The 13,008-nt window shown below is 49.5% G+C and overlaps 1 protein-coding gene across 4 annotated transcripts in view; it reads left to right on the top strand.

The window, feature by feature from the left end:
• The window catches only part of NF2 (NF2, moesin-ezrin-radixin like (MERLIN) tumor suppressor), a 74,666-nt gene that overhangs the window by 18,456 nt on the left and 43,202 nt on the right, over positions 1 to 13,008 (top strand). For all 4 annotated transcript variants that reach the window (XM_070385893.1, XM_014478232.2, XM_070385892.1 and 1 more), the window contains exons 2-3: positions 9,557 to 9,682; positions 11,577 to 11,699. In XM_070385893.1, the coding sequence (XP_070241994.1) occupies positions 9,557 to 9,682; positions 11,577 to 11,699 (249 nt within the window). The remainder of the gene's footprint in view (positions 1 to 9,556; positions 9,683 to 11,576; positions 11,700 to 13,008) is intronic.

The raw sequence follows: 13,008 nt of genomic DNA, 5'->3' as shown, positions 1-13,008 counted from the left end.
CAAAGAGTCGGACATGACTGAGCGACTGATCTGATCTGATCTGAAGTGCATATTGGATTTCCCGAGTGGCTTAGTGGTAAAGAATCCACCTGCAATGTAGGAGACACAGGTTCCATCCCTGATCCAGGAAGATACCCTGGAGAAGGAAATGGCAACCCATCCCGGTATTCTTTTTTTTTTATTCTACACCACGGACAGAGGAGCATGGCGGGCTACAGTCCACGCAGTCTCAAAAGAGTTGGACACAACTTCGCAACTAAAGCAACAAAACTGCATATTAACTCACGTATCTGGTGTTATATGCTGGGGAAGGAGACTGATGAGATAAGGAAGGGACCTGAGAAAGGTCTGACTGTGGGAAAATGGAAGCATATAGGTTGTGCTGAGCTGGGAGAACACAGGCTGCCTTGTCACAAGGCGGGGCAGTTGGTTGGAAGAGAGAGGAGGTAATTGGTGGAAGGCCTTGAAACCAATAATTTAGATAGATTGGGCATATTAACAGCAATGATCGGAGGACCGGGAGAGGAAGATTACTTGCTGTGGTTGATTGTGGCAGAAACCGACAGGGCAAGATGACAGCTGAAACGTTTGTTTTGCATAAGGGCGGTTTCAGGTTTGTGTAATTTTGCACAGATCAAGGTAAGGGATTCGGGGGTCATGATTGGTACGGAGCAGAGATACGATTCTTTTTTGGCTAAAATCCTGTTTCCCCTTTTCCCTCAGAAATAATGGCTGAGTAGGAGTGGTGTGTCCTAGCCAACTCATTGGAAAAGACCCTGCTGCTTGGAAAGATGAAAGGCAAAAGGAGAAGGGGACAGCAGAGGATGAGATGGTTAGATAGCATCACTAACTCAAAGGACATGAAGTTCAGCAAACTCTGGGAGGTAGTGGAGGACAAAGGAATTTGGCGTGCTATAGTCCCTGGGGTTGGAAAGAGTCAGACGTGACTCAGTGACTGAACAACAAGTGGAAAATATCAGAGTTGAGGATGCATTTAATTAACCTAGCCCAGGGAATCGTAGCTTAGCCTGGCCTAGCTTTGTTGTTGTTTATCACTAAGTCATGTCTGACTCTTTCGTGACACCATGTACTATATAGCCTGCCAGGCTCCTCTGTCCATGGGATTTTCCAGCCAAGAATACTGGAGTGGGTTGCCATTTCTTCCTCCAGGGGATCTTCCTGACCCTGGGACTGAACCCAGGTCTCTTGAGTCTCCTGCATTGGCAGGTGGATTCTTTACCACTGAGCCACTAGGAAAGCCCAGCTTAGATCTGCTCAAAACGCATTAGTCTACAGTTGAGCAAAATCATCTCTTTAAAAATAAAGTGTTTTTTAAGACATCTCAGAAAAAAGGGGGAGTGATGTGTCCTCACCATGATAGGGAACACAGACATGAGACACCAGCCTGGTGGGTTTTTTTTTTTTTTTTTTTTTGTTTTGCCAGACCATATGGCATGTGGGGTCTTGGTTCCCTGACCAGGGATTAACCCTATGCCCCCTGCATTGGGAGCATGGAGTCTTAACCACTGGACCATCAGGGAAGTCTGCAAACCAGAATAGATTTTACTGGAACTCATTATTCACTACTGCGCAGCAATATCATCTTTACAGCTCTCCCCACTGTGTACATCTGCTAAACGGAGGTGTTGGGCTTTTTAAATTTTAATATTTATTTATTTGGCGATGCTGGGTCCTAGTTGCTCCATGCGAACTCTTGGTTGCAGCGTGTGGGATCTAGTTCCATGACCAGGGATCGAACCCAAGCCTTCTGCATTGGGAGCTCAGAGTCTTAACCACTAGACCAGCAGGGAAGTCCCTGGCATCTGTTTGTTTTTTTTTTTTTGCAAAACAGACAAATAAAAGTCATACTTAGGTTTGGATCTGGTACGGCAGTGTCTTAAATTGTCAACTGTTCTCTGCCTCGGTTCTTGTAGGGCAGCTGTCATTTAGGGCAGAGGTCATTTAGGGATGAGCATTGAGAGAGGTCACAGCCCTTCTGGCTCTGTGTTCCCGAAACCATGGCAAACATGTGGCACGTGTCCTGAGCCCTGGGAGGTGCCGTTCCTTCTGTTGCTCTGTCTGTAAAGGATCCAACCTTTTGACAGTTTTTCCAGCAAATGCTGGGGCAGCTCGTGAGCTAATTAGGAGAAACCCTGATAAGTGAATGCCAGGTCCCTTGGTTCTCTGTCGTCTTCTGTGCAGTAGACAGCCAGTCGAATAGCCTCCCTTGGGTGGCTGATCACTCTGTCCCCTGACATCTATGAAACGGGGTGTCACCTCTCTGCCAGCTTCTCCAGGCTTGAGTCTTTTCTGTAAAGCTGAAGTGTCTTCTAATTCTCAGACATCTCACCCACGGCAGTCAAACTCAGTTCTGTTTCTTCGGGAAAGTCTGCCCTTTTCTGTCTGTGGCCTCTTCCTGTGTCGTGTCTGGCTTTCCACGCACCCTGCGTGGTTGTCTGCAGCAGGCACAAGGGATAAAGAGAGCAGTGGGAGAAAGACGACTCCATGTCTGCCAAAGCCCAGAAACCAAGTCGTCGTTTTGGGACTGTCAGTCTGAACCTGGCCCGTTGTAAGAAGAGGTTGTGGATTTGTGTTAACGTTTCCCCAGTTAATAGACCCCGATCAGCCCCATAGGTTATTGGTGCCAGTTGCTTCCAACAGCAGGAAATGTGCTGCATTCCCGCTACGTCCTCCGCCACGGAGCCGTAAGTGCTTAGCGCTATTTCCTTAAACCATTCGAGGTTGATAAATGACAAGCACTTCACTCTGGGTAGAGCTCATAAATTCAGCCCCTACCAAAAATAACAAGCTGACAGCACTTAGTCCTGTTTATAAAGTTCATACATATCCATCTCTGATGGAGGTGCGGGGTGGATCTGGGAAATAGCACTGCAGCCCGTTAAAGTAATGTGAGCGCACGGCCAGGACGCAGCACGACGCACCGGGCACCCTGGCTCCCTGCCAGCTGCCCTGCTCACCACAGGCATCTGAAGGATGAGGCTGGAGCCCACACGCCATGGAGTCCAGAGCCCTTCTCCTTCCCACAAACGGCCTTTCTCACTCCCTCCACCACCCCTCTTCTTTCTGCAAGTGAGCCCCTGCCTCCTCTTCCCTAGGCTGAGGGGAGGCAGTGGGACACGTCCCTTCAGGAGGAAGAGATGGATTCAAGCAAATCCATCCATCAGCCCAAGGAGCTGTTCTCTTTCTGGCAATCTGGGAAAAATGGCAAACCCTCCCAAAAGAAGGGCCCATAAGTGCAAAGCCTGAAAGACTTATGTTCTAGCAGGTGTCAGAAGAGGAAATGTTTTAATTAAAAAAAAAAAAAAAGGGGGGGACTTCCCTGATGGCCCAGTGGCTAAGACTTGGCACTCCCAAGGCAGGGGGCCTGGGTTTGATCCCTGGTCGGAGAACTAGACCCTACATGCCACAACTAAGAGTTTGCATGCTGCAGCCAAATAAATATTAAAATAAATGAATAAATAAGAGACTCATCCAACTGGTCATGGCTCCTTAGAGACCTGGCAGGTCTTGCTGGGGGGAGGCTGGGAAACAGTGACCGAACGACCCAAGCCCCGGTGGGCCGAGGAGGGCGTGAGCCGTCACAGGCGGAGCTGCAGCCGCGTGCTCGGTACCGCACTGAACATTCAGTACTGCAGACAGGACAGCCACGTTGCCTCTCAGACACCAGAAGAGCGCAGAGAACATTCCTTCCCTTTGCAACAGCTTGGACCCGAGCCGCAGATGTGCTGTTCCCTCCGGCTGGCACGACCCCCTCCCCCCCCATTCCTGTATCAGAGGACCAACTACCTCCTGGCTTTGGAGACCCAGCTCAGACCCAGCATCTTCCCCGGAAGGCCCCTCTCTCCCCACCAGACCCCCAGGCCTGAGCTATGTCCCCTCGAGTCCTCGGTTCTGTGAGCATTTGCCAGGTTGCACTTTCCTCCTCCATTCACCTGTCTTCCCCATCAGCCGTGAGCAGGGACAGCGTCTTGTCCCGGATCCCTCATTTATCCCTGGGGCCGAGCGCAGTGACGAGGACGTAGTGGGTGCTCAATAAATGTTTGTCAAGTGAGTGATGGCGTGGTTAGTGCGATGAGAATTGATGGTGCCCTTCCTGATCTGCCATCCATCACCCGTGGAGTGGAACACGACTGGGAGGCTTTAAACGATGCCACTTGCGAATGTAAGGAGAAGAGGCGGGGTTAGAATGAGTAATCACCCCCTTTTATTGAGTATTTACTGCAGCGCCTTCTCAGGCTTTTAAAATGTATCAGTGCATTTAATCCTGAGATCAATCTGCTAAGACAGGTTCTGTTCATTATCCCCATTGCAGAGCACAGGGAAGTTCAATAACTTGCCGAAGGTTACACGGTGGCAGCGAAGAGATTCATACCGAGGTTAGATAACCATGGTTTCTCTCTGCCTTGGAGGCTGGTTCCTGGAAAGAATTAAGCTCGAATCTCCAGAGGCATCCATCTTGTGTAATGGTTTAATTTCTCTCCTGTGCATGAAGAATGGGTACAAGTCATGTTCCATTGCAGGGAGAAACCAGAAAACAGCCTCTCGGATAACTTTCTGTGGTTCACAAGACAGGCAGGGTTAGGTGACAAAGAATTGGTTTGTTTATTTATTAAAGTCTTCATCGAATTTGTGACAATATTACTTATATTACAATATCATGTTCCAATGTTTCGGCCTCGAGCCGTGTGGGATCTTACCTCCCCAACCAGGGATCAAACCCACACCCTCTGCACTGGAAGGGGAAGTCTTAACCACTGGCCCACCAGGGAAGTCCCTGAAGAATTGGTTTTAGACGGTGGTTGAAAGTTTGGCATCGCAAGTGTTCCCCAGCCACACTGAACTACAATACTGTCGTTTCCTGCAAGGACCATCTAAGCTGTTTGGCCTCTAGACCTTCCCAAGTGCTCTTCCCTCTGCCTGTCACACACTTCGCTGCTCACTCCTCCTTCCCCAAGTCTGGTCCTCACTTGGCTTCCCTTTTCCACCTGCTCAGATGCAGTTTCTCAGCCCTCCCAGGTAGAGTGTCCCTTCCTGCCCCCAATGTCCCTGTCATGGGCCCTCACAGTGCGGTAGCGCTGACAGCTACACCGGGAGCTGACCTGTGTGCAGGGTGAGAGGAATGATCACCTGTTCCTGACAGGTTCCCGCTCCGGGCCCGTTCTCTGAGAGCAGAGACTGTCTTCTGTTCCTCATTAACCTCCTGTACCTCATCTGGTGCTTGGACACAACTTGTGTTCTCTAAGTGTTTGTTGAAGGAGTGGATGAACAGTTCATTTTTGCTTTACACTTTTGAGCCTCAAGGGTTTTTTTGGCCACACCATAGGGCGTGTGGGATCTTAGTTTCCCAACCAGGGATCAAACCCACATCCACTGCCTTAGAAACATGGAGTCTTAACCACCAGAGAAGTCCAGAGTCAAGGGCTTTTCCTTTTTTTTGGAGCCAAGGGTTTTTTAAGTGGTCAAGTGTGTCCTGTCGCACAGCCACGTCTTGTGTGTACACACTCGGCGGGCGCCATGGGGAGTGGAGAGATGACCTGTGTCGCTCCTGTTCTGAGGCGCCCACCGGCTCTGTGGACCAGCAACAGAACTAGAGGCAGGTGTGGTCACGTGCTGGTGAGTCCAAGGACGCCCCATCACAACCCAAGACCTCCCTTCTGCAGGGTGTCCTGAGAACCGCTGGGAGCAACTGTGAGCAATGATTCTTGTCTGTGAAGAAGTAGAAACCCACATTAGGAGGACTCAGCAGGCTGCCCGCCAACTTTGGGGGAAGGCATGTTGAAAAGTGCAACCTCATGTAGGTAACAGCACGCTGGAGGTCAGGTGTAACCCAAGAGAGACTCTTAATGACTTAAGAATAGAACACTTTATTTTATAAATAGAGCGGAGACAAAATCGGATGTATTTAGGACACCTCCACCTGGTTTCCTTGGGCATCTTAGTTGAGCTTTACTTTGTTTAGAACTTAATTACTCATCTGTTTCGCTCAAAATTGGCTGCTCCTGCTTCTCCCATCTTCCAGCCCTCCTTTCCTGGGACCACCTGACGCTCAAACCCAGAAATTCAGGTGTTTCTCTCAACGCTTCTCCAGTTCTCAGCCTTCCTCTCCTTCCCACTTGCCTTCCTCTAGGTGGGAGTTGTCCTCCCTTCTGGCTTTCTTGATTCCAGTCTCCTTTGGGTTTCCCTGGTGGCTCAGACAGTAAAGACTCTGCCTGCAAATGCAGGAAACCCAGGCTCAATCCCTGGGTCGGGAAGATCCCCTGGAGAGGGAATGGCCATCCACTCCAATATTCTTGCCTAGAGAATCCCATGGACAGAGGAGCCTGCTGGGCTATAGTCTATGGGGTCTGAAAAGAATCAGACACGACTGAGAGACTCACACTTGCTCCAACCCATTCTCCACCATATTGTCAGTGTGCATTCTAGAATGCAAGTCCGATCCCATTATCCGTCTGCCTGAGGGTCTTTGGGTGGTCCCCTCCACACCCCCCCAAGTTCAGGCTGTCTTGTCTCACCTCTGCCAGATGACCTGCATTTCTTTGTAGAGATCAGGACATTTGTTTGTTTTGAGATGTATCGCCTTTCCTCCTTTAACTAATTCTCCTGGGTTCTTTAACGCTTTTCCCCACGTGGGTCCCTGCTTGAGTCTCTGGCGGGGAACATGCCTCCAGCATTTTGAGTGTCTAATGTTGCTGGACACATAGAATGCTCTGTGGTGCCTGCTGAAAGATCAGCTCAGAGGACGGGGCGGGGGGTTCGCTGCTGGCCTAGTTAGGTTAGGATTCTGGGCTTTCACTGCCATGGCCTAGGTTCGATCCCAGGTCCAAGAGCTGAGAAACCATGAGCCACGTGGTGCCGCCAAAAAAAAAAAAAAAGATTAGATAAGAGGAAGCAGAGACTTTAATTTACCTTGAGCTATAAAGGAATAATATCTGGCCCTTCCAAGAACAGGTTTTATTTTAAGGTGGGAGAAGAGTGTTAAGACCCCAGTCATTTACTGGAAAAGATGGCTGGGGAGTGCTGGTAAGAGAGCAAGCCAAAAGGAAACCCCACAGAGCAGAAAAAGAGGTGATCTGGGGATGGTTTGCCTACCTTAGACCATTAAGAAAACAGCCCATGTCTGCTGTAGCAGGCTGCCAAGGAAGGTCTCCTTATTTATACAAGAAGGGGACAGGTCTGCAGTAGGTAATTAATGACTCAGACTCGTTTCCAATTTGACATCCTACATTTAGTTCTTAGAGTCAAAGTTGAAAATTCAAGACAGGCATTCTGAGTCATTGTGAGAGCCACCCCTCCCCACACACACACCTCTCATTGCAAGCCCCATGGGAACAAAGACATTGTCTCTGCCTTCAGCAGAGATAGTTTTGCATTTCGGAAACAAAGAGGTAGAAAGGAATACCTTGATAGGAGATTGTGTTTGAGGATTTAAGCTCCCAAGTCAGGAGATCCAGTCAGCATCCTCTCGGGGGCAGCGCACACCCCTCAGCAGACAGCCCGTGCCTGCCAGAGCCCTCCCTGCCGCGGCTGTGAGCTATGGCGGACGGGGCGCCTTCACCTTGATCTTCTGGGCCGCCGGGTGTTCCACTGCTCCAAGTTAATGTCTGCTCTTAAGCGTTACGTTATCTGGTAGCAAGGTAGTCATTTATAATTTATATACTATGTGCCGGCTTAAAATAGAGACAAGAGGATCATCGGCGTTCTGAAGCTCCTAGTTTTCCAAAATAACATTTCTTCGGTGAAGTCTGCCGGTGGGAATTAGAAAAACCTGCCGTGAATTAAAAAGCCCTTTGTCCTGAAGTCAGGCTGGGACACAGATGTGCCAACAAGCATTACTGGTAAAGACCTCCACCTCTGGGGTGGCGCTGGGGCCCCACTGAGTTCCCAGAGTGGGCACAGGGGCAGAGCTAGAGGGACATTTGGAGAAACGGCCCCCGTGAGGGACAGAAGCCAACCCGCATCTCCACCCCTTGTCTGCTGAGTATTTATCCGGCTGCATCAGGTTGTAGTTGCGGAAAGCGGGATCTTTTGTTATGGCGACAGGGCTCAGTTGCTCTGTGGCACGTGGGATCTTAGTTCCCGGACCAGGGTTCGAACGCACTTCCCCTGCATTTGAAGGTGGGTTCTTAACCACTGGACCACCAGGAAAGTCCCTGTGCTGCCTTTGGTGTGCTTTCGTGTAGGCTGCTCCTTTGCTCTATTGATGTTGACAGTACAGACCAGAATGTACCGTTGAGTTCCTTGTAGGGAACACACTGTCCACTCACATACATTAAAAATAGAAAAACCCTGCTTGAAAAATCCCTCTGTTAGAGTCAGGTCTTAGCAGAAACGAATTGAATCTTAGAGGTCTTGCTTGTTTTTTTCTTTTTTTCCTTCTTTTATAAGAAGTCTCTGAACCTGAAATTTTCCCCAGTGCTTTTTCATCATACATCTGGAATATGCCAGGACCTTGGGTGGAGATTTCTTTCATGAGGGCAGGAGAAGAACAGACGCCCCTCTGAAGTCCTGTGTCCTTGCTCTTCTGATGTTTGGTGACCTCGTAGTATTTGAATCCACCATCTGTGACCATTGATCTCCATGATATGGCTTACACTCATCCATGTACCCGGGTGTCCATTTGAATGTCCACCTGATACTTGGGGGCCGCTGGGGTCTGGGCGAGGGGCTGCTAAGGAGTAATGTGGGAACATCCTGGGTGATATAACTGGAGAGCCACAAGGTGGCAACATTTACTAAGCTGCTGGGCATTTTCTTCCCCTATTACGATATTGAACCTACTTTTCCAGCCATAAGATTGAAGAGCAGAGAAAAAGGGTTTAGCAGCCATTGCTTCAGGTCCTTCTAAGGGAACACTGTGGAATTAGCACACAGCAGTGTATTCCTGTCTGTTTGTCCCCTGGGTTTCCTGTGAAATTGCTGTGTGAGTATAGGTGGGACCCTTTCCCCTACAGCCTCCGTTATACATCGTTACGGGGGGAGACTGTGATTTTGCTGGCTGGTCTCTGATGGTGCCTTTTCCTCCTGATTTGTGACTTTGATTATAACTTCCTCCCCTATATTGCTTTTAAAAATATCTAGTAAAACTTGTCTTTACATTTTAAAAAGCTAGCCTTGTATCGAAGGGCAGAGTCGTGATTAAAAAGAAGATCGACAGTAAAATATCGAGGAAATGGATGTCCCTGGGAGCTCACCCCGGGTTAACTGGAGAAGCTCGACTCTCCTAAATGAGGATGCTGTTTACCAGCTTTCTAAAATTAGCAGCTTTGGGGATATTAAGATCTGAAAGGAACTGTCCAAGGGAGGTATTGTGTATGCTTTGCAGCGATTAAGCCATTAAGCTCTAATTGGTATTTTCCCACTCATGGTTTTGTGCAGGAAGCTTCACAATTATTTAGGAATTCTGTGCTCACCAGCCATCTAGCATCGTCCCCACCTTTCGGAACCCGAGAGCGGGGGGCACAGAGGAAAGGGTTTTTCCTGTGAGCGGACTGCGACTCCGGCTCAGCCAGCTTCCCTGTGGGTTCTTCCCTTGCAGATGAAGTGGAAGGGGAAGGACCTGTTTGACTTGGTGTGCCGGACCCTGGGGCTTCGCGAAACCTGGTTTTTCGGCCTGCAGTACACAATCAAGGACACCGTGGCCTGGCTCAAGATGGACAAGAAGGTGGGCCTGGACCCCGAGGACACTAGTGGGGCTGGCGTGGGCTCCGAATTTCCCCTGAGTGTGTGTCTAGCCTGTTGCTCATCATGGAACATTACAGGTGCACAGTAGAGAGGGGGCGGGTGGCAGAGGAAGTCACGTGGGACGTGGGTCTGGGGAGGCCCCTCCTCTGCTCTCCAGGCCCGAAGAATCCCCCAGGACTGACCTGCCACCACTCCTGGCTTCTTCGTTTGTCATTGGATGTCACCTGATTGCTCCAGGCTTTATGCTGTTCAGTAGACTGAGCCTGGAGTCAGGCTTTGTGAATAAAAATTACTATTGTATTATCTCTCTCCCTCCCCCCCCACCCAATTTATGTCTTTGAAAGATTTTCTCAGGGCTCATGTTCTTTAGGGAATTTTTTTCAAGTCTTTTTGAGAAACACCATGGCCCAACTCAATTTACTCATTACCATGATCTAAGGAATAAAGAGTGCCCTGGTCCCCACAGTGAAGGAAGAATGTCTCTTTTGTTCTCGTGCTTCCTGGGGCCTCTGAGGCCTGGTGGACAAGTCTGGGCTCCCAGCAGTTCTAATGTGGCTGAGAAATGGATATTGCCTCGGGGAACTACCCTCTGCGTGGGTTCTTATATGCGCACAGAGACACTGTCACCTACTTACCTGTCTACCTAACCGCCAAGATGCTGAGAGCAGGGCCATACGTATTTGTCAGTAACTCCTAAAAGACCCCCAAATCTCAGAGTGAGTCAGTGTCGAATTCTTAGCCCAGATTACTCCCTGCAGTTGCTTACCCCATCTTATTATCTGCTGCTTGGCATGATAAACAGTGCAGGCCTTCTGTCTTTCACCAGTTTGACGCTGAACCCAAGTGTTCAAATTGTGTTTACGCACGTAAATCCGAATTTTCTCATTGGGATGGCTGCCGGTTATAAATTTCACGTGGAAATTCCCAACGATCATGAACGTCCCTGATCAGGTTTATTTTTAATTTCTCAGGCACCAAGGCCAGGAATTTGGGCAGGAGCCTGGAGGGTTACCCACCAAAGGCAGCAGAACCACTGGTATCATTTTATGGCTCTCGGCAAAGTAAATTTGCAGTCGTACCTGAGTGTCGGCCAAATGGATATTAGACTGGGGGGCCTCAGGAGCCATGGAGCTTGCTGCTCAAAAGAAATAAATTATGACACATGTTAATGGAGCCTTGTAGCCTGTCACATGGCATGTTTATGTCCTGAGATGAAATTCATTCTGGAGAGCAGATGGCTCAAGCTTTCCAGTGGGTGGATGGAATTGTTAGAAGATTAAAGGCCGCGTGGTTTACTGGCTGTGCTCAAGTAGCTCATGGGGGCCTCTCTAGAGGTTCCTTGAAACACAGGGTTGCCCCAATGGACAGGTTTCACCTCTTGTTGCTCAGTTAATGATGAGATGATTCGACAGAGGTCTAGTTTATCATCTCTAAGCTCCACTCCACTGTGGACTTAAATGCTGGAGGTAGGCAGCCAGACCAAACAGTAAAGGAAGATTCCACGACTTGAGAAAATTAAAAAACCTTCAGCCTACCGTAAAGGATAGTGCCTAAGACCCTCAGGTTATAAATTTCTAGTTGTTAGCTATCTCTGCAGCCTTGAAAACATTGGTGCCTTAATATTCTTAGCTCCACTCACCACTTGGGGGTATTGATTCATTTGGTTCAGAGACGCCATGTGAGTGAACATCACCTCCTGTTATAGGTGGCTCTGTGAATGCTTCAGACTGTAGAATCACAACCCTTGGGGAATGTGACGAATTTAGAAGGGAGAACAATGTTTATACACTCCCTGCAGAAGGTTCTTTGATGGTGGCCCCGGGAGGGACAGGGGCCAACCTAGCTTGTTTTCCTTTCGCTCTGTGATCCCACAGGTGCTGGATCATGATGTCTCAAAGGAAGAGCCGGTCACCTTTCACTTTCTGGCCAAATTTTACCCTGAGAATGCCGAGGAAGAGCTGGTTCAGGAGATCACGCAACACTTATTCTTCCTGCAGGTACCCCTTTCCATGCTACCCACCGATCCTAAAAGTACCCACTCCACCCACCCCCCCAGAGGCGTGGCCACAGAGGCAGTCTGGACTGACCCCTCTGTGTTGACCACACATGCCTCCACGTCCTGAAAACTCTTTCTCCCTCTGGAAAGCCAGTCCCTCTGGTTCTGTAATGAAAAAACAAGCTTCAGGACAGAACTCTGCTTGAGCGATGAGAATTGATATCAGATGAAATTGCGGAAGTGTGATGGCGAAAGAACCCATGCCGATAGCAGCTCCCTCACTAGATCCATCTCTTTGGAGAGGGATCCCGTTTTCTTCCCCACTAACTTAAAAGTACTAGGTAGTTGCCCTGGAAGTCTGAACAGAGAGTCTTGCAAAAAGGAGTTCTACCAAAAGTTCAAAATTCACTCTCATGAAGGTGGGACTTCAGCATTCCACCGACACTTGAGAGTCATCAGGCTTCAAGCCACTGTTTGTCCAGGGTTGTCTTATTTTCCATTTATTTTCCACTCCAAGATTGTGAGCCTCTTTAAGGCAAGGCTCACTGAGTGCACAGTGGCCATTCCGTAAGTTGCTGTTCCACTGAATTGAAGAAATCAGGAGATCCATAATTGGAGGTTCAGAGACCGCTGGAGCTGGCCCCCTGGAGGGGCAGCCAGGGGACAGGAGCGAGGGTGAGAACGCTTAGTTTTGTTTGTGTTCCTGCTGCTTGGGCAGAGTGCTTCCCCAGTTCCAGGGTTAGTTTTTGTTTGTTTTTTGCTGTATCTTGAGGTCTTTAGCATCTTAGTTCCCCAACCAGGGGTCGAACCCATACCCCCTGCAGTGGAAGCTCAGAGTCTTAACTGCTAGACCACCAGGGAAGTCCCTCGTGGTTGGTGCCGGGCGCTGGGAGATCAGCGACAGAAAAAACCCTGCAGGGGCATTAGCTATATGAGTCCCTGGGGGCTCGGACAGTGAAGCGTCTGCCTGCAGTGCAGGAGACCAGGTTCAGTCGCTGGGTCCGGGAGATCTGGAGAGGGAAATGGCAGCCCACTGCAGTGTTGCCTGGAAAATCCCGTGGACAGAGGAGGCTGGTAGGCTGCAGTCCATGGGGTCGTAAAGAGTCGGACACGGCTGAGCGACTTCACTCTAACTTTTCCCAGAAGCAGGCATATAGGCTATCACCCAGTCCTCCTACGGGGCTTTCTGGGTGGCTCAGTGGTAAAGAATCCACCTGCCGGTGGAGGAGATGCTTGTTTGATTCCTGGGTGGGCAAGATCCCCTGGAGAAGGAAATGGCCACCCACTCCAGTATTCTTGCCTGGGAAATC

Source organism: Bos mutus, chromosome 17, assembly GCF_027580195.1.
Source record: "Bos mutus isolate GX-2022 chromosome 17, NWIPB_WYAK_1.1, whole genome shotgun sequence".
Lineage (NCBI taxonomy): Eukaryota > Metazoa > Chordata > Mammalia > Artiodactyla > Bovidae > Bos > Bos mutus.
Note: the sequence above shows the minus strand (reverse complement) of the source record. Positions and strands in the feature narration are given on the sequence as shown.